The sequence below is a fragment of the Dipodomys spectabilis genome, unplaced genomic scaffold (assembly GCF_019054845.1).
Source record: "Dipodomys spectabilis isolate Male_0828 unplaced genomic scaffold, ASM1905484v1 ptg000363l, whole genome shotgun sequence".
Lineage (NCBI taxonomy): Eukaryota > Metazoa > Chordata > Mammalia > Rodentia > Heteromyidae > Dipodomys > Dipodomys spectabilis.
In genome coordinates this window covers 2,087,534-2,107,699 of record NW_024871040.1, presented here as the reverse complement: position 1 = coordinate 2,107,699, position 20,166 = coordinate 2,087,534, and the positions used below count along the sequence as shown (strand labels likewise).

At 48.8% G+C, this 20,166-nt stretch overlaps 1 protein-coding gene across 1 annotated transcript in view; it reads left to right on the top strand.

Annotated features, from left to right (window-relative positions):
* Positions 1 to 20,112, top strand: part of Ppil2 (peptidylprolyl isomerase like 2) — a 32,313-nt gene extending 12,201 nt beyond the window's left edge. The window contains exons 6-20 of the mRNA XM_042666227.1: positions 3,229 to 3,280; positions 6,837 to 6,928; positions 7,069 to 7,158; positions 7,737 to 7,812; positions 9,735 to 9,895; positions 11,622 to 11,697; positions 12,544 to 12,650; positions 13,051 to 13,140; positions 13,476 to 13,509; positions 14,057 to 14,174; positions 16,318 to 16,374; positions 16,944 to 17,016; positions 17,104 to 17,166; positions 17,285 to 17,421; positions 17,686 to 20,112. Of these exons, the coding sequence (XP_042522161.1) occupies positions 3,229 to 3,280; positions 6,837 to 6,928; positions 7,069 to 7,158; positions 7,737 to 7,812; positions 9,735 to 9,895; positions 11,622 to 11,697; positions 12,544 to 12,650; positions 13,051 to 13,140; positions 13,476 to 13,509; positions 14,057 to 14,174; positions 16,318 to 16,374; positions 16,944 to 17,016; positions 17,104 to 17,166; positions 17,285 to 17,421; positions 17,686 to 17,779 (1,320 nt within the window). The 3' untranslated portion in view covers positions 17,780 to 20,112. The remainder of the gene's footprint in view (positions 1 to 3,228; positions 3,281 to 6,836; positions 6,929 to 7,068; positions 7,159 to 7,736; positions 7,813 to 9,734; positions 9,896 to 11,621; positions 11,698 to 12,543; positions 12,651 to 13,050; positions 13,141 to 13,475; positions 13,510 to 14,056; positions 14,175 to 16,317; positions 16,375 to 16,943; positions 17,017 to 17,103; positions 17,167 to 17,284; positions 17,422 to 17,685) is intronic.
* The last annotated feature ends 54 nt before the right edge of the window (positions 20,113 to 20,166 follow it).

Below are 20,166 nucleotides of genomic sequence, written 5' to 3'. Positions count from 1 at the left end.
CATCTATCCTCAGCCTTCCCCACACCACTGTGGCAGTGGTTGCCAGGATGTAAGCCCTGATCCAGGAGTTCTCCAGGAAAGGCAACTTTGTCTTCCTCTTCCAAGGTCTCCACAGGCCCCTCACTTCTCCAGCAGCAGTGAGCCCAAAGACTTTACCATAATTTATATGCAAGGGGCAAACTAAGACATTTAAAGAAATTTTTGACAAATACCCTATCTAACTTTGCCATCATTTGCCACCACTACCATCATATACATCCGTAGCCTATGGGTGTATTTGTATGCATACATACATGTGCATTTTTATTTTATTTTTTTATTTTTTGGAGCTTATACCACCACTAAACTACATTGCTGGTTCACTTTGTTTGTGTGTTTGGGGAGAGGGTTGGGGGTGGCATGGATCTTGGGGCTTGAACCCAAGATCTCGGCACTGTCCCTGAGCTTTTTTTTTTTTTTTTTTAAACTCAGCCTGGACACTGTCCCTGAGCTTCTTTTGCTCAAGGCTTCCACTTGAGCCACAGAGCCACTTCTGGCTTTTTCTGTGTATGTGTTACTGAGGAATCAAACCCAGGGCTTAATGCATGCTAGGCAAGCACTCTACCAATAATAATCCACATTCACAGCTCCCTGAGGGTTTTTTTTTTTTTGGGGTCCAGTCGTGGGGCTTGAACTCTGGACCTGGGCACTGTTCCTCAGCTCTTCAGTTCAAGGCTAGCATTCTACCACTTGAGCCACAGTGCCACTTCCAGTTTTCTAGTGGTTTATTGGCGATAAGAGTCTCACAGACTTTTCTGCCTGGGTTGGCTTTAAACTTTGATCCTCAGATCTCAGCCTCCTGAGAATCTAGGATTATAGATGTGAGCCACCGGTGCCTGGCTTCCCCCTGAGTTTTTTTTTGTTTTGTTTTTTGTTTTGGTAGGTTGTGGGGCTTGAACTCTGGGCCTGGGCACTGTCCCTCAGCTCTTCAGCTCAAGGCAAGCGCTCTACCACTTGAGCTACAGTGCCACTTCTGGTTTTCTGGTGGTTTATTGGAGATAGGAGTCTCACAGTCTTTCCTGCCCGGACTGGCTTTGAACCACGATCCTCAGATCTCAGCCTCCTGAGTAGCTAGGATTACAGGTGTGAGCCACCAGTGCCCGGCTCCCCCTGAGTTTTTTGTTCAAGGCTGATACTCTACCTTCTAGACCATAGCTCCACTTCTGGCTTTTTAGTGGTTAATTGGAGATAAGAGTTTCATGGACATTCCTGCCTGGGTGGCTTCAAACTTTGATCCTCCGATCTCAGCCTCCTGAGTAGCTAGGATTATAGAAATGAGCCACTGGTACTCAGCTTCTGTCACCTTTTTTTTTTTTTTTTTGCCAGTTCTGGGGTCTGAACTCTGGACCTGGGCACTGTCCCTGAGCTGCTTTTGCTCAAGGCTAGCACTATACCACAGTGCCATTTCCAGCTTTTTTGTTTATATGGTACTGAGGAGTCAGACCCAGGGCTCAATGCATGTTAGGCAAGCACTCTACCAATAAGCCACATTCCCAGCCCCTCTTCCTTCACTTTTTTTTTTTTTTTGGGTCCAGTCGTGGGGCCTGAACTCTGGGCCTGGGGGCTGTCCCTCAGCTCTTCAGCTCAAGGCTAGAGCTCTACCACTTGAGCCACAGTGCCACTTCCGGCTTCTGTTTTCTTTTTGCTTATGTGGTGCTGAGGAATCGAACCCAGGGCCTCAGGCATGCAAGGCAAGCACTCTACCACTGAGCCACCTTCCCAGCCCCACTTTTTTTTTTTTTTTTTTTTGTCAGTAGTGGGGGTATAACTCTAGGCTTGGGTGCTGTCCCTGTGCTCTTCAGCTCAAGGCAAGCCCTCTACCGCTTGAGCCATAGCACTACTTCTGGTTTTCTAGTAGTTTATTGGATATAAGAGTTTCACAGAGTTTCCTGCCCGGGCTGGCTTTGAACCGTGATCCTCAGATCTCAGCCTCCTGAGTAGCTAGGATTACAGGCATGAGCCACCAGCACCCAGCTTTCCTTCACTTTTAATGGTTAAGTTTCTTAAATGTTCATACAACAGAATAAACTAAACACCTGGTACCCCACTAGCATTAAAAATACAATGAAAGCTATAAGTCATTTCAGAAAGAAATTGAAGAACACCAGAAGATGGAAAGATCTCCCATGCTCATGGATTGGCAGAATCAATTTTTTGAAAATGGTTATAATGACAAAAGGAGCCAACAGATTCAGTACAATGACCAATCAGAATTCCAATACCATTCCTCACAAAATTAGAGAAATCCTATATTTCATAGGGAAGTATAAAAGACCCCAGACAGCAAAAGCAATTCTTTTTTTTTTTTTTGTTGGTCGTGGGGCTTGAACTCTGGGCCTGGGCTCTGTCCCTCAGCTCTTCAGCTCAAGGCGAGCGCTCTACCACTTGAGCTACAGCGCCAATTCCGGTTTTCTGGTGGTTTATTGGAGATCGGAGTCTCACGGTCTCTCCTGCCCGGGCTGGCTTTGAACCGAGATCCTCAGATCTCAGCCTCCTGAGTAGCTAGGATTACAGGCGTGAGCCACCAGCGCCCGGCTCAATTCTTATTTATTTATTTATTTTTGGGTCCGGTCGTGGGGCCTGAACTCTGGGCCTGGGCGCCGTCCCTCAGCTCTTCAGCTCAAGGCTAGCGCTCTACCACTTGAGCCTCAGCGCCACTTCCGGCTTTTTTTCTTATGTGGTGCTGAGGAATCGAACCCAGGGCCTCAAGCATGCAAGGCAAGTGCTCTACCACTGAGCCACCTTCCCAGCCCAGCAAAAGCAATTCTGAGACAGAACAATACCCAAAGTTTCAGAAGTAATCTGTGCTTACCATAAGATTCTCAGAGAAGAGTTAGGTATTTAGCTTATTGGTAGAGCATGCGGTTAACATATACAAGGTCCTGGGTTCAATCCCTAGTACCAAAAAAAAAACAAAAAACATTCAGACATTGTGGAAGTCTAAAACCAGTCTCTATCTGCTACAGTCTCATCCTTCAGCTTAGGGCCATCCCTGGGATTTGTCAGTGTTTGTGTCTATTAAACTGAGCTCTATTTACAACTTGGAGGAGGGCTGCAGATTTCCTAAACACGACCCCCAAGACATGTAGTTCTGCAGCTCTCTTTAGAGTCCTAGCTGCATAATTGGGCCTCCAGAGGTCTGAAAACTTCTTCACATACTTAACTCTTTGTTAATTATTTATCTTCTAGAAACTTGATGCAAAATCCCTCATCATTCTGAACTTTGCCAAAAACAATGAAGGTGAGTCCTTGTCAGTTAGTTCTAGGGCTGGCCCTTAGAACCCCACAACCCCTGTACTCACCAAGTTCTTGTATGTTACAGTTGTTCCTTCTTTTCTTTCTTTTTTTTTTTTTTTTGTTGGTTCTGGGTTTGAACTTGGGATTCTTGCGCTCACTTGGCTTGCTCACAGCTGATGATCTGCCACTTGAGTCATGCTTCCAATTTGGCTTTTTTTGTTGCTTAATTGAAGATAGAGTCTTGCATTTTTCTGCCCAGGCTGGCTTCTGTGATCCTGGAAATCTCCAAATCTCAGACTCTTGAACAGTTAGGATTACAGGTATGAGCCCCTGGTACTTGGCGCTTTTTTTTTTTTTTTTGGTGGTAGTATTGGAGATTGAACCCAGGGCTTCATACATGCTAAGTGTGTTCTACTACTGAGCCATTTCTCCAGCCCCCACTCATTTCTTTCTTTCTGATCAATGTAGACACTTGCTTTGAGTTTCTCAAAAGATGTCACGTTAATTTTAAAAATTTTTGTGGCACTGAGGATTGAATTCAGGACTTATTTGCTAGGAAGGTACTGTACTACATGAGCCATGCCTCTAGCCCTTTTGCTTTTGTTTTCCAAGTAGTGTCTTTTTCTTTCCTTCTTCCTTTTTTCTTTTCTTTTTTTTTTTCATCTGAAACTGAGACTAGAACTTAGTACCTGATGCTTTCACTTATTGGCTAGTGTTCTATCAACTGAACCATATCTCCAACCCTTTGTTCTTTTGTCTAAGTTGCTTAGAAATATGATCTTTTCTACCTCTCTGCCTTCTGAATAGTTGGGATTACAGGCATATACCACTATGCTCAGCTTTTTTTTTTTTTTCCCCCAGTCCCTGAGCTTGTTCTTCCTCAAGGCTAGCACTATACCACTTGAGCCACAGCAACACTTTGGCTTTTTCTGTTTATGTGGTACTGAGGGATTGAACCCAGGGCTTCATGCATGCTAGGCAAGCACTCTACCACTAAACCCTCAACTTATTTATTTATTTTTAATTGGTCATGGGCCTGAACTCTGGGCCTGGGCGCTGTCCCTCAGCTCTTCAGCTCAACGCTAGTGCTCTACCATTTGAGCCACAGCGCCACTTCCAGCTTTTTCTGCTTATGTGGTGCTGAGGAATCGAACCCAGGGCTTCATGCATGCAAGGCAAGCACTCTACCACTGAGCTAGCTTCCCAGCCCCTCCCTGAGCTTTTTTGTTTAAGGCTATCATTTGAAATACAGTTCCACTTCTGGCTTTTTGGTGGTTAATTTAAGATAAAAGTCTTAAGGACTTTTTTGTCTGGGCTGGCTTTGAACTGTAATCGTCAGATCTCAGCCTTCTAAGTAGTGAGGAATACAGGCATGAGCCACTAGCTGTGGCTGGCCTCTTGCTTTAAATTTTTACTGTCCTACTCTTTGTCTCCCAGCCATGTGTTCCCTGCTGAGGCACTGACCTGCCCTGCTCCCTGCCTGTCCTCAAGTGCTGTCTTGCTTGAAGCAATTTGTGGCCTTAGCCCAGGTCTCCCTTTGCCCTCAGGAAAATACCCTGTCTCTCACTGAATGAAAGGAGCTTGCATGCTGGTGGGAGAGAAAACCAGACAGCAGATCAGATGTTGGTCTGCCATGGACAAAAGCATCGGAGGGTTAAGGGAGAGATGGCCACAGGGGACCAGCAGACAAGATTTGTAAGGAGAGCCTATGGAAGGAGGGAGGGAATCAGGTGAAGATCTGGGCAAGAACACTCTAGGCAGAAGTACAGTCAGTGCAAAAGTCCTAAGATGGGCATGCACTTGAGGGTGTTCATGCATGTCCATTGTCGGTAGAACATTGTGAATGAGGGATGGGGACAGGAGACACAACTGGGGAGGCTGGGGTTGGGGCAGAAGGCAGAGCAGACCTGCAGGATCTGAATGGTCTGAAATGAGAACTACTGAAAGGATGAGAATTGGCCTTATTTAGGCACTGGGGATGGAACCTAGGGTTTTGCACATTATGCAAGCCTTACCACTGAACTAAATCTTCCCCCACCCTGTTCCCCCCACTCCCCAGACAGGAACTCCCTGTATAGACAAGGCTGACCCTAACTAAAGACGCTCCTGTTAGCCAGGCGCCGGTGGCTCATGTCTATAATCCTAGCTACTCAGGAGGCTGAGATCTGAGGATCGGGGTTCAAAGCCAGCCTGGGCAGGAAAGACCGTGAGACTCCTATCTCCAATAAAACACTAGAAAACCGGAAATGGTGCTGTAGCTCAAGTGGTAGAGTGCTTGTCTTGAGCTGAAGAGCTGAGGGACAGTACCCAGGCCCAGAGTTCAAGCCCCATGACCGACCAAAAAAAAAAAAAGACGCTTCTGCTTCAGCCTCCTGAGTGCTGAGCAGAAAAGTTCATAAGACCTTATCTCAAAAATCACCAGCAAAAAAAACCAGGGCTAGAGGCATGGCTTCAGTAGTAGAGCATCAGCCTAACAAGTGCAAGTCACTGAGTTCAAATCCCAGTAAAACACACACACACGCGCACACACACACAAAGACATACTATGCTAACAACAAAGCAGTAGCGGAGCAAAGCAGTAGCGGATGGAACTCTAGAAGGATAAGCTATATCCTGTCCAGATTTAGTTTCAAGAGAAGGAGGTGGCTGGTGTGGTGTTCACTTGGATCAGGCTGCTGGGGCCTGATAACCTGCTTCTTATAAAGATAAAGCAGGAGTGGGTGGATCTTGACTTGGAGTTTTCTAACAGCCTAGCTTGAATGGCTGCTGTCCCTCTGGTTCCCATCTCAGGACAGCTGGCTTAGGGTTCCATCTTCTCTCCTCTGACCCTGTAATGATCTTCATTGGGTTAAGCAAAGCTTGTTTTTTGGCCATGCACAGTGGCTTGTGCCTGTTAGCCTACCTACTTAGGAGTCAGAGATTGAGGCCAGCCTGGCTAAAAAGCTAGAGAAACTCCATTTCAATCAACAGCTGGGCTTAGTGCTGTGTGCTTGTCATCCCAAATACAGAGGAGGTTTAAGTAGAATTGGTACAGTCCAGCTTGGGGAATAACACAAGGTCCTGTCTAAAAAATAACTAAAGCAAAAAAGGCTAGTGGCATGGCTGAAATGGTAAGAGTGTCTGCCTGGTCCTTGAAGTGCTCTACCACAGAACATTACCCACAACTCCCTTTTTAAAGAATTATTTTTTTTTCCCCAGTCGTAGGGCTTGAACTCTGGGTCTGGGTGCTGTCCCTGCGCTCTTCAGCTCAAGAAGAGTGCTCTACCACTTGCTAGTGCCACTTCCAGTTTTCTGGTGGTTTACCTGGGATAAGAGTCTCATGGACTTTTCCTGCCTGGGCTGGCTTTGAACCATGATCCTCAGATGTTAGCCTCCTGAGTAGCTAGGAAGAATGTTATTTTTGAGCTAAGCTCTTGTGACGGTATCCAGGCTGGTTTTGAATTCTTGATCCTTCTACCTTAGTCTCCCAAGTAGTTGGTACTATATGTTAGTGCCACCATGCCCTGCTTTGTCATAATCTTTGAGAGAGCAACCGGCCTTTCTCTGCGCCTTCTGTCTAGGGAAGTACCACTGCCCAGTGCTGTTCACTGTGTTCACTGACAACACACATATTGTGGCTGTTAGGACAACTGGCAATGTCTATGCCTATGAGGTGAGTGCTGGCTGTGGAGTGGTGACTTGGTTAGTGCTCATTGGCAGAGAGAGATGAGCATCCTGTATGCTTGTTCTCTTCTTGTCTCTGGGCCTAATAGTAGGCTAGGGTCTGGAACACCAATTTGCTTCTGGCTGCAGGCAGTGGAACAGCTGAACATCAAGGCCAAGAATTTCCGGGACCTGCTGACTGATGAGCCCTTCTCCCGCCAGGATATCATCACCCTCCAGGTGGGAGTTGCCAGCTTCAGGGAGCTCCCACCGTAGGGCCTCTCTGTTTGCCCTCTGCTCAGTTTGCTCTCCTTGCCAGGCTTGGTGGTCCCCTCCTTCTCCCTTTGTCACCTTGTCTTGTTACAGGCTGCTCCCTCCATCCCAATCTCACAGCTCCTCCTATGAAGCCCCTGTCATGTCAGGGACTTTATCTCTGTCCCCACCTCCATCTCGGCCTCAGAATGGCTGGCTGGCTTTGCACTGCCCTCCCTGAGATCAGGGACAGACTATCACATGCTCCATGTGCAGTACCAGTTGAGACATTTCTGTAGGTGCACGTGGATGATGAGAACTCTGATGTAGATAAGCAGAGCGGCCAGATCCTACCTGTGTCTTGTCCTGTTGCAGCTGAGTCAGTTATATGGCTGTGTGCCTTGTCCTCATCTGCCTTTCTTGGGGCAGAGATTGACCCGGCCTAGCTCACTAGACCTCTTGTAGCTGCCACCCTCTCCTCTGTAGGCCCTGACACAGCTATGCACCTGTCTTGCTGTTGAGCTGCAGCCAAGTGTTCACACTACTGGGCTCTCTTCTTGCTACAGGATCCCACCAACCTGGACAAATTTAATGTCTCCAACTTCTTCCATGTTAAGAATAACATGAAAGTAACGGACCCAGGTATGTATAACCAGAGTTGCTTTGGGTAGTACAGGTGGTGTTTCTGGGCAAAGCCTGGCTTCCCTGGCCTAGGGCCTGCAGGGCTGTGGCTGTACCTCTGGGCCTGACATTTCCCAAATCCATGCTCAGTGCCAATTGTCCAAAGACTCAACTAAATGCAGTCAGGGAAGCACCAGCCATTTTCACCACCTTCCTGAGACAGCTCTGCCCATGCTTTTAGCCTCGGTGGTTAGGACAGTGGTATCATAGGATCAGGCTATACTGACATCTAGTCCCTGCCCTCAGGAAGGGTGGTGTAAATCTGTCTTGTAGAGTGGCTAGTACATTCTGATTCCCCATGTGGGGAAGCCTCCCTCACCCCCCATTTTTCTCAGCTCACTGTGGCAGTTTTGCAGCCATGGATGAGCTAGCAAGACTCATGCCCAGAGAATATTTGAACAATGCTCCCCACATACCCAGTGATGAGCTATATGAACTAGTTCAGATTTTGGGAGGCTAATCACATTATTAGGGAGGACTGAGTGGTAGACTGGGAGGCTGAGAATAGAGCCCAGGATGCTGGCCTCCAGGTGAGCCCAACCTGGCTTCTTTTTTTTTGTTGTTGGTCGTGGGTGAACTCTGGGCCTGGGCGCTGTCCCTGAGCTCATCAGCTCAAGGCTAGCCTTCTCCCATTTGAGCTACAGTGCCACTTCCAGTTTTCTGGTGGTTTATTGGAGGTAAGAGTCTCACAGACTTTCCTGCCCAGGCTGGCTTTGAACCACGATCCTCAGATCTCAGCCTCCTGAGTTGCTAGGATTACAGGCATGAGCCACCGGCACCTGACCTACAACCTAATTTTGTTTTGTTTTGTTTTGTTGGTCATGGGGCTTGAACTCAGGGACTGGGTGCTGTCCTCAGCTCTTCAGTTCAAGACTAGTGCTTTACCACTTGAGCCACGGTGCCACTTCTGGTTTTCTGGTGGTTTATTGGCAATAAGAGTCTCATAGACTTTCCTGCCCAGGCTGGCTTTGTACGGTGATCTCAGCCTCCTGAGTAGCTAGGATTACAGGTGTGAGGCTTGAGTGCCTGGCTCTGTGCTAGTTATTTTTATTTTTATTTTTTTTTGTCGGTTGTGGGGCTTGAACTCTGGGCCTGGGCGCTGTCCCTCAGCTCTTCAGCTCAAGGCGAGTGCTCTACCACTTGAGCTACAGCGCCACTTCCGGTTTTCTGGTGGTTTATTGGAGATAGGAGTCTCACGGTCTCTCCTGCCCGGGCTGGCTTTGAACCGCGATTCTCAGATCTCAGCCTCCTGAGTAGCTAGGATTACAGGCTTGAGCCACCAGCGCCCGGCGCTGTGCTAGTTATTTTTGAAATAGGGTCTCACTGTCCAGGAGAACACCTGGACCACAATCTTACTATTTTTGGCTTCCTGCTATAGCTGTGATAATAGATACATACCACTATGTCCAGTTTCTTCCATTGAGAAGCCTCATAGATTTTTCTTCCTGAGCTGGCCTAGAACCATGATCTTCCTAATCTTAGCCTTTCACATAGCTAGAATGATAAGTACCTAGTAAAGATAACCATTAAAGTTATAAAAGTAAAATGCATACTTGTAAGATGATTGTAATATACAGATAAATGAAAAGAAATAGAAGTTAATGATAATAAGCCTTCCCTCCTGTTTAAGCCTCTTGTTGGTTGTGTAAAGAAGATCCCTTTGGGTCTGAGACTGGCATTATGGCACTGTGTTTTGTGTACCATTCTCACCAGAGCTACTGTGATGTGACCCAGGGCCTGCACCGTGGCTGACAGCCCTGGCTTAACTTGTCAGTGGTTCTGTTCCTGTGACCATCTGCTCTAGATCTTGGTTCCCATTGTACCCATCTGTAGACACTACTGGGATCCAATTGCTCAAGACCTCTCTCTACTCTGTTTTATAGATGAGGAAAAGGCCAAACAGGACCCATCTTACTATTTGAAAAACACAAATACTGAGACCCGAGAGACCCTGCAGGAGCTCTACAAGGAATTCAAAGGAGATGAGATCCTAGCAGCCACCATGAAGGCCCCAGAGAAGAAAAAAGTAGACCAGCTGAATGCTGTGAGTGGACGACTGTCATGTTGCCTCTCTAACCCAGTGGGATGACAGATTTGGGAAGCCCTGGGTACTTAGATCCCCAGGGCTGCTGAGATGTTGGGGCTCCAAGCAGGTGGGAGTGGTCACCCAGATCTTCACACTAGGTATGAAATGAGTGAGCTAGGGGCTATCTAGGGAAGCTATTCTACCCTGAGAAAGGGCAACCTTGCCCCGTGGTCCCTGGTTTAGGCTAGAAAGGCCAGCTACCTACTGGCATTGGGGGTGAACGCCCCCCTTTTATTTGGTCAGTATTGGGGCTTGAACTCAGGGCCAGGGCACTGGATAGTGACATATAAGCTTTTCTGCTCAAGGTTAGCACTCTACTACTTTAAGCCACAGTGCCACTTCCAGCTTTGGGGTGTTTAATTGAAGATAATAGTCTCACAGACTTTCTTACCCAGGCTGGCTTCAAACTGTGATCCTCAGATTGCAGCTTTATAAGTAGCTAGCATTACAGGTGTGAGCCACCAATGCCCAGGTAGGCCGTTTTTTTGTTTTTTGTTTTTTTTTGCCAGTCCTGGATCTTGAACTCAGGGCCTGGGCACTGTTCCTGGGCTTCTTTTGCCCAAGGCTAGCACTCTGTCACTTGAGCCACAGTGTCACTTCTGGCCTTTTCTGTTTATGTGGTACTGAGGCTTCATGCATGCTAGGCAAGCACTCTACCACTAAGCCATATTCCCAGCTCTTAGGCCTTTTTTTTTTTTTTTAAACCCTGGAACAGCAGCCCAGAATTTGCAGGTCTGTGGTGGCAGGGAAAGCAGGACCCACTGAGTCTCAAATGTGCCCAGGGCAAAGCAAGAGGCTCTAGGGACTACTGAGGTACTCTGTGTCTCCTGAAGGCTCACCAGCCACTGAGGTATTGGGACCTGTGCCCAGCCCATTACCCATTTCCAGAGAAAGTCAGGCTGAGGGCAACCCTAAGCCTCTGCCCAAAGGAATTATCTAAGGAAATTTGGAAAACAAAGAAAAAGTTTCTAAGTCCCCCACTTGAACTCAACTACTTGTAGCATGTCAGTGTATTCCTTTCCCCTGGGGAGCTCCTCTTTCCTTGACTATCTAGGATAATCACATTTATTGGAACTTTAAAAAAAAAAAAAAAACTGGTCTGGGGCTTGAACTCAGGGCCTAGGCACTGTCCCCGAGCCTCTTTGTGCTCAAGACTAGCACTCTACCACTTGAGCCACAACACTATTCCAGCTTTTTCTGAACAGTTTTTCGGAGATAAGAATCTCATGGATTTTCCTGCCAGGGCTTGCTTGGGACCATGATCCTCAGATCTCAGACTCCTGAGAAGCTAGGTTATAGGTGTGAGCCCCAGGCTCACTTCTTTATTTCCTAGTTAGATAGATAATATTCTTACTATAGAGAAACATGAAATCTTTAGAAACTTGCATGCACCTTGTACTCCTATTTCTGGAGAAGTCTGGTTAGTTCTTGTATTTTAGTCATAGGGTTTGATTTAGTGTCATCAGTTAGAGCAATGGGGTCCTAGTTGCCACCCAAACTGACATTCATACCTCTGCCTGGCTTTAGCCTCTCACTCTAGTGTCATTACTGTACCCCTTGTCCTCTGATCCTTGCTGGCTCCCACATCTAAATGAGGCTGTCCCCTGGACCTACGGGTAAGATGAGGGAAGCTGTCCTGGAGGAGGTACTTGGCTGGGCCTGAGCAGTGTGGTTCTTCTGGCAGGCCCACTATTCCACAGGGAAGGTCAGCGCCTCCTTTACCTCCACTGCCATGGTGCCGGAGACAACTCATGAAGCAGGTACCCACCTTTTACTCTTTCGTCCCCAAGTGTGTGGGTTTAATTGTCACCAAGCAGGACTTCCCCACCATTGTCGTGCCTACCCCTCAAGATCCACGGGGCTAAGGAGTCAGGTTGGCAGTTTTCTTGCAAGGTAAGTTTTGTGTCAGGTGGACAGGTATGAGACTGGAAAAGCACAAGTTTGACCAGGAGATGCTGTCCTCACATGTGACCTGCCCCCTGCCCCTGGATCCCTGTTCTTTCAGGCCCCTGGGCCTCTAGTACCTAGGCTGACCTTGACATAGACCTTCTGGGTTCTCATCTTGCTAGTGGCTCACACTGTCACCCAAGTTCTGGCTCCTTCCTGTCCTATTGCCACTCCTCAATCCATGCATTTCCTCTCTTCCCCTTTTTGTGCCTGTCCTGGGGCTGGAACTTTGGGCCTGGTCATTGTGTTTGAGCTTTTGTGCTCAAGGCTAGTACTCTACCACTTGAGCCTCAGCTCAACTTATGGCTTTTCTGTACTTAATTGGAGATAAGAGTCTCATGAGGTTTCTTGCCTGGTCTGTCTTTGAACTTCAGTCCTTAGATCTCAGCCTTTTGAGTGGCTAGGATTACAGGTATAAGTTACCAGCACTTGGCAAGAACCCTCTTGTTAGTTGCTGGGCCCTATTTGCCCTATGTGGTCCCCAACTCCATAGTGTACAGACAAGCCTAGACATAGCTAGGCCAAACTCATGCCCTCTGTTCCTGTGCTGCTGGAAGAGCTGTGGAGCTGGGCCTGCATAGGACATGATGACGTGGGGCCTGGGTAATGGGGCTGCCCTAGGTCCAGGGCAGGTGCAGAACTCAGGCCTCTGTTTGTAGCTGCCATCGATGAAGATGTGCTGCGTTACCAGTTTGTGAAGAAGAAGGGCTATGTACGACTGCATACCAATAAGGGAGATCTCAACTTGGAGCTGCACTGTGACCTGGTAGGTATTGTGGGTATCCTCTCCACCCAGTGCAAAGTCATTTCAGGGTCAACCGATAACCATGTCTTAAATATGGAGCTGTAGTTACATGTGCTTATAGAAAATCCTGTCTGCCCAAGAGGATACTGAGGTGCCCTGGCTTCCTTCCTTGGGACTGTTGGCCTTGTGCATTCCTTGGCTGCTTGGTGGGTGTATGTGCAGGAATGAATGCATCCCAGTTCCTGCTCTGATCCACAGTGGCTACAGGGATCCTGTTGTTGCTCTGGGCACTCCCTTACCCTGTTAGGGCTCTGTAGCTCATAAAGCTGCCCTTGTCTGCTGCATGGTGAAGACTTGCATGGCTTTTGTGACTTTGCTGGTGCCTGCTTGTGCCTCACAGAAGTATTGGGCTGTTTTACAGACACCAAAAACCTGTGAAAACTTCATCAAGCTCTGCAGGAAGCACTATTACCATGGCACCATCTTTCACAGGTCCATCAGGAACTTTGTGGTGAGGACAAAAGGCAGCATTATCCACAGATGGGTTTGTAAACATGGGGGGCATTTGGGAACCCAGGTCCAGGGACCTGGGCCAGGCTGTGGTGCCAGGGCATGGAAGGGCCTGTCAGGAAATCTGTGGGCTGGACCTCCAGTGCCTAGTCCAGGCAGACCTGGGTTCTGACAGAGGTGGTCTAGAAGGCCCTTGTCCTTACTGAGGCTCAGGCACTCTGGGGAGTTCATGGAGCAGGTGGGGAATGTATTCAGTCAGGGCCAGCAGTGGACAGTAGGGCTCAGGCTGTAGCAGAGCCCCTCAGGCTGCTTTGCTTACTACTTTTGTTCTTACAGATCCAGGGTGGTGACCCCACAGGCACTGGCACAGGTAAGTACCAATGCCACGCCTGTCCCTGACAGCTTTGGCTGCTATGTGGGCCTGAGGGCCAGATGGGCAGGGATGTGGAATCTGACACCAAGAGTAGAATTGCAACTCAGCCTTGGCTCTGTGCCACCCATGGCATGCCTCTTGGATTCTCCATCTTGAGGTGGCTGTAAGGTCTCCATGGTAGGTAGAGAGAATGCTGCCTGGTGCCAACAGAACCCATCAGGACTTAAAGGGAGACCTGAAGGCCTGAGATCCTTGTCTGACCTCTCTCCTGCTTCCTCTCAAACTTCCCTACTCTGCTAGTTGCATAGGCCTAGCCCCCACCTTGCCCTGTGCATGGCCTTACAGCTTTGACCCTCAGTCCTCAGTCTCATGAAGGCAGGATGCATGGACAGCAGCTAGCCTTCAGGAAGATTGGCTGTGGGGTACCTCAGAGCCAGGATTCTCTTCAAAGTGATGTCTCTTCAAGGAGACATCAGTGAATGCCTGATGTCTTCTAGGCTGAGGTTTCTATGGCTGCCAGCTGATTGTACTTCTTCTGTTCCAGGGGGGCAATCGTACTGGGGCAAGCCCTTCAAAGATGAGTTCCGGCCCAACCTCTCTCACACAGGCCGTGGCATCCTCAGTATGGCCAACTCCGGGCCCAACACCAACAAGTCTCAGTTGTGAGTCTGTCCCCTAGTGTCATAGCTGGCTTATAGGGTGGGTTAAGGAAGGTTCTTCTGATCTGCTGGGTTTTGTCTGGTTATGCTAAGTCTGAATGAAAGCCAGTATGCACCATACCTAGGCCAAGCATGCTCCGAAAAGGGAGCCCATGCCAAGTAAATTGGGGGCAGAGCAAGTGCCTTGTGAGAACTGGCCCTCACTGGAGGGGCAGCACTGACAGAACCAGAGCTGTTTGTGAGTAGCTAGGACATTGGATGGGTGTGTTGTGAGGAAAATGTGTAGAGGACAGGCAGCCAATTGAATGTGCTGGGAGACAGAGGCTTGGGGATAGAGGGACTCTGTAGATGCCTGACCATGTGGGCTGGATATTGTGAAATCGGCATGCATTACTACATATGTCCACCATCCAAAAATGTCTTTTTTTTTTTTCTTAAGAATTTTATTATGGGCTGGGAAGGTGGCTCAGTGGTAGAGCACTTGCCTTGCATGCATGAGGCCTTGGGTTCGATTCTTCAGCACCACATAAGCAAAAAGAAAAAAGCCAGAAGTGGTGCTGTGGCTCAAGTGGTAGAGCACTAGCCTTGAGCTGAAGAGCTGAGGGACAGCACCCAGGCCCAGGGTTCAGGCCCCACGACCGGACTCAAAAAAAAATAAGAATTTTATTATGTGGTGCTAGTCCTGGGGCTTGAACTCCGGGCCTGGGCACTGTCCCTGAGCTTTTTTTGCTTAAAGCGAGCACTCTGCCACTTGAGTCACAGTGCCACTTAAAGCTTTTTCTGTTTATGTGGTGCTGAGGAATCGAACCCAAGTCTTCATGCATGCTAGGCAAGCACTCTACCACTAAGCCACATTCCCAACCCGTTTTTTTTTTTTTTTTTTTTATGTTGTTGTTGTTGGTCGTGGGGCTGAACTCTGGGCCTAGTGCTGTCCCTCAGCTCTTCAGCTCAAGGTTAGGGCTTTACCACTGGAGCCACAGCGCCACTTCCGGCTTTTTTCTGCTTATGTGGTACTGAGGAATCAAACCCAGGGCTTCGTGCATGCAAGGCAAGCACTCTACCACTGAGCCAACATCCCAGCCCCTGAGGTTTTTTTTTTTTGAGACAGGATTTTACTATGTAGCCCAGGTTGTCCTGGAACTCCTGATCCTTTTGCTCCAGCCTCCTGTATGCTGAATTACAGGTGTGCAACAGCATTTTGGTCCTTCTCTGTCTGATGTCTTCAGCTTGTTGGAAGTCTCCTTAATAACACAAATCTGGGTGTTTTGGTTTTTTTTGGTCGGTGGGGCTTGAACTCTGGGCCTGGGTGCTGTCCCTGAGTGCTTCCATTCAAGGTGAGCGCTCTACTACTTGAGCTACAGCATCACTTCTGGTTTTGTGAGTGGTTTATTGAAGATAAGAGTCTCATGGACTTTCCTGCTTAGGCTGACTTTGAACTGTGATCCTTAGATCTTATTCTCCTGAGTAGCTAGAATTACAGGCATGAGCCCACGGGTACCCAACTGGATTGTTTTAACTTACCCTGATAGCCTGGTTCAGTGTAAGAGAGTCTAAGTGCTCATAAGGGAGTTATACTTGGCTTAGTACCCCTTCCCAAATCCCAGCCACTTCCCCAGAGCAACTGTATGGCCAAGCTCAACTGTCAGCCTCTCCTACCATGCTGTGGGATAGGGCCTACCCAACTGCAGGTTGGCATCTGACAGAGGGGCCATGTTTTGAGCTTAGTCTGGGAGCTGGAGGTCCTGCCCCAGGGGGTCCTGCAGTGGGTGGGTGGCAATGTGGGATGTACAGTCTGCAGAGTGGGTCCTGGAGAGTGGACGGTCTCCTACGTGGACCCAGCAGCTGGCAAGAAGGGGCGGGCTGCCAGGTGCCTGTGGCTCTGCCTGTAATCCTAGCTACTCAGGAGGCTGAGATCTGAGGATCTGGTTTAAAGCCAGCCCGGGCAGGAAAGTTGTGAGACACTTATCTCCAATAAACCACTCAGAAAACTGGAAGTGGCACTGTGGCTCAAGTGGTAGAGTGCTTGCCTTGAGCTGAAGAACTGAGGGACAGGCCCAGAGTTCAAGCCCCACAACTGACAAAAAAAAGGGGGGGAGGGGGATGGGCTGAGCTTTATAACTCTCCTGACCCTCTTGTCCTTCTCCAGCTTTATCACATTCCGCTCCTGTGCTTACCTGGATAAGAAGCATACCATCTTTGGACGGTAAGAGCAGCTGCTCTGTGGGCTGTCTTTTCCCCAGACATACCCTTGTGCTCACTAAGCCGACGTTACGACCCTGCTAGGGACTATGATATACAGAGTGGGGAACCTTAGTTCTCCACACCTGTCAGGCTGTGGAAGGAGATGAGTCCCACCCCACCTGGCCAACTGCCCTGGCTCAGACCCTCTGCCCTCCCATGTTGGGCATCTTTTGACTGGTGCTTTTCATATCCTCTAGTCTGGCTTGGCAGGTTTTCCCCTAAAGACCTAGATCGTATTCTAGTTTGGTGGGCTGTACAGTCTGCAACAACTAAACAAGGAAGCAAGTGGTATAGTTTTCTCCAAGTAGCACTTTTTTCCCTGGCCTGGTGAGAACTGGATCTTGTGTGGGCTGTGGGCTGCTAATCCACCTCTTCTGGCTGGCAGCCCCACTTATTGTCCAAGGACTGTCAGGATCTTCTGAGCACTGGCCCTTTGTGGGGCCCTGCACTGAGGGCCAGTCCCCATCCTGGTGTGCATAGGGGTGTCCTATGTTGGGTACCTGCAGCCCCATCTCTGACTCTCTGCTTTAGGGTTGTTGGGGGCTTTGATACGCTGACAGTCATGGAGAATATAGAAAGTGACCCCAAAACTGACCGCCCTAAGGTAAGTGCCCAGGGAGAACAGAAGGAACACCCCGATATACTGGCTGGGAAGAGTCTGTACCTACTCGCTGCTCTCATCTGCCACCAGGAGGAGATCCGCATCCATACCACCACGGTGTTCGTGGACCCATATGAGGAGGCAGATGCCCAGGTGAGGGCATGGTGTGGCCACGTGGGACACATCTCTGAGCGTGTATCCTTCCTAGCCGGGGCAGGGCAGCCCTGCACCTGAGGTGCTCTGGGTCAGCCACAATCCTCTTCCTCTCCAGATTGCCCAGGAGCGGAAGAAGACACAGCTTGAAGAGGCCCCAGAGACCAAGGTCAAGACAGGCCAGCCCCAGTCTGGTAGCCAAGGCCCCCAGACTTACCGTCAGGGGGTGGGCAAGTACATCAACCCAGCAGCCACGTAAGTGCCACCATCCATATACCTTGAGACAGATGGAATCATTGTCCAGTATTCTCAAGAAGAGCAAATCAAGTGGTAATTAGAAAACTGAGACCAAGCTTGTAGTCTGGAAGCTTCCACAGCCAGGAGGCCCAGCTATGCAGGTCTAGATGAGCCTATGTGTAGGCTGAGGCTGGGACCTTGGGAAAATCACTATGAGGGAGTCACGGGGCTTGGCTCAACTCAAGATCTAGCATATCTAGCAGCTGGAGTCTCTCTTTTCAGGAAACGAGCAGCAGAAGAAGAGCCATCAACCAGCTCAGCCTCTGTGACCAAGAAAAGGCCCAGCCGGGGTTTTGGAGACTTTAGCTCCTGGTAGCAGTGGGCTGCCACCCTGGATCTGGGTAGGGATGCAGGGATGGCAGGTTATGTCCACACCACTGTGTTCTCTGCCCTTGTAAGCTGCCTAACAGGCTCAGATTCAATAAAACCATTGCCTGTTGCCCCATTCCTGGCCCCTGGGAGGCCCTGGTCTTCCCATCCCTCACCTGGGAGGAATCTGGCTCCTTTCTAAGGTTTGAACTGAGCCTTTTGGGTCTGACTTTCCACCTTGCCTGGAGTGCTGCTATCTGCAGGCAGGCCAGGATTATTGACAAGTCGAATCCCTACCAGGTTTTCCTGTCCTCTCTGTCATCCTAAGGATGACCCATGTGCATGGTCACCTGACCAGTGCTACCACCTTGTTAGAAATATAAATTCTCACCACCTGGGGGTTGAGGTACATGTTTGTAATCCAAACACTTGACAGGTTGAAAGCAGAGATGGAGAACTGAACTATATGGCAAGACCATGTCTCAACAAAACATCAGGCTCTAGAGCTAACCCTTATGCAGAGCTTAACTCCCCAGTTGAGTTTATAAGCTGGTGGATTTTACAAACCATTTCTAGCTACTGTCTATTGCTTGAGGTTGGGCTTACCCACCCTGCTAGCTGCTCACCTGCTCTGCTGTCAGCCATGACTGCATGAGGCTAATGTGTGAGGACAGCAGGGAGTCTTCCAGCTGAGGAAGGGGCCTCCCGATGCTCCGAGCCCAGCCTATCACCGTCTTCTCTTGCTTGCACACCACAGTGCCAGCTTCTTCTCTTGCCCCTGTGAAATACGTCCAAATCCCTCACCTGCTTCTTACTGCTTGTTGTTCAGCCTCAGTCCCCCGATCTCAGGACCTGCTATTTCATCATCCTCCAAGAGCTTCTTCAGAAGTGTGGAGACAATGTCATAGCAGTGTTCTGTCATTGCCTGGGCTCCCTGTTGACTTTGCATTACCACTTCTTTCCAGTCCATCAAATTCTAACTTAAGCTTGATTCTTGGTTTTCTCTTTCTTCAAGTTCTTGAATTTTCAAAGACTTAAAAGCTCTTAATTCTAGAACGTACTTTGGCCTATGCTTTTTTCATCTTTGAAGCAAAGTCCTTTGTCTTTTGGGTGGTAGGTAGGGAATGCCTCCCCCACTGACCTCCGCCCACTCTGCCCTTGCTCACTTCCACATGGCTGGTGGGTGAGCTTGAGCACATTTGTCCTGTCATGCTTGTCACTGGCTGAGAACAGGTCTTTACCCCTTGCCTGCAGCCACCTGGCTCCACAGTGACCTCCTAGCCCACCTTCCCAGTTTTCTACCTGCTCTGACTCCAGGCCACCTGACACCTCACACAGCAGAGAGGCCTCAGCAGGATGCTCACTACCTAGTGACCATGCACCTGTTGGCCTCTGATGCAACACTAGGTGCGCAGAGGTGGGGCCCTCCTGGGTTAGTGTTGTTCGTTCATCGGTGAGGACCCAGGGACTGGCTCTTCAGGACAGAGGCAGCAATTGTCCTAATTGTATTCCTGCACTTTTTTTTTTTTCCTGGCCACACTTAAAAGTTCCCAGCCAGGTATTGACGGAGAAGCAGGACCCCAGCAGCCCTGGGTCCCTCATAGTTGCTTTGAGACTCTGTGAGCCCTATGCTCTCACTGGGCACTCTGGAAACGAGGCTCCTGAACAATGATCACTATAGAAAGCCAAGAGTCAGAAGCTTTATTTGGACATCAGAAGCTTTATTTTTAAGCCTCACATAGACAATAGGACCAAAAGGGTGGCCAGGGGATGTAGGAGGCTGAAGGTGATGCATGTGCTTGAAGCCTGGTGGTTCTGCTCCTCATGGTCAACTTCCAGCTGCCTGCAGGCTGCTGCCCATCTGCCCCCTGCCCTTCTAGCCTTAGCCAGCAGCCTGCACCTGCCCCAGGGGAAGGCCACATCCTCCACTGTGCTTACCCTCCAGAGCAAGGACAGGGCACACAAGGGGTCTTAGGCCAATGAGGGTTTACATTTCTGTAGTTCTTTTTAGAGCTTAAATTGTAACTTTGTAAGTATTCAAACCACTTGCATTTTGTAACTGCCTGATGAAGTCATCAGGTAAAATAAAAGACCTTTTGGGGAAACAAAAACAATCTCATTTCTCATCTTTTCAAGTATATGACAGATGCCATCAAGAATAAGTATGAGGTATAAAAATACTATATATACAAACAAAATGGCAATAAAACTAAAACACCTTTCTAAAGCAAAATTGCCAAAGGTACTACAAATTTATGATACTGGCATTGCCTGCCACTGTTCTCAAGGAAAATTTTTAAATAAATAAAAGTCCCGGCATGACATTTATTGTTTAGGAACTTTAAGAGGGTAGAACATTCCAGCACTTTACCAGCACATCTGGTTATGGTCTTA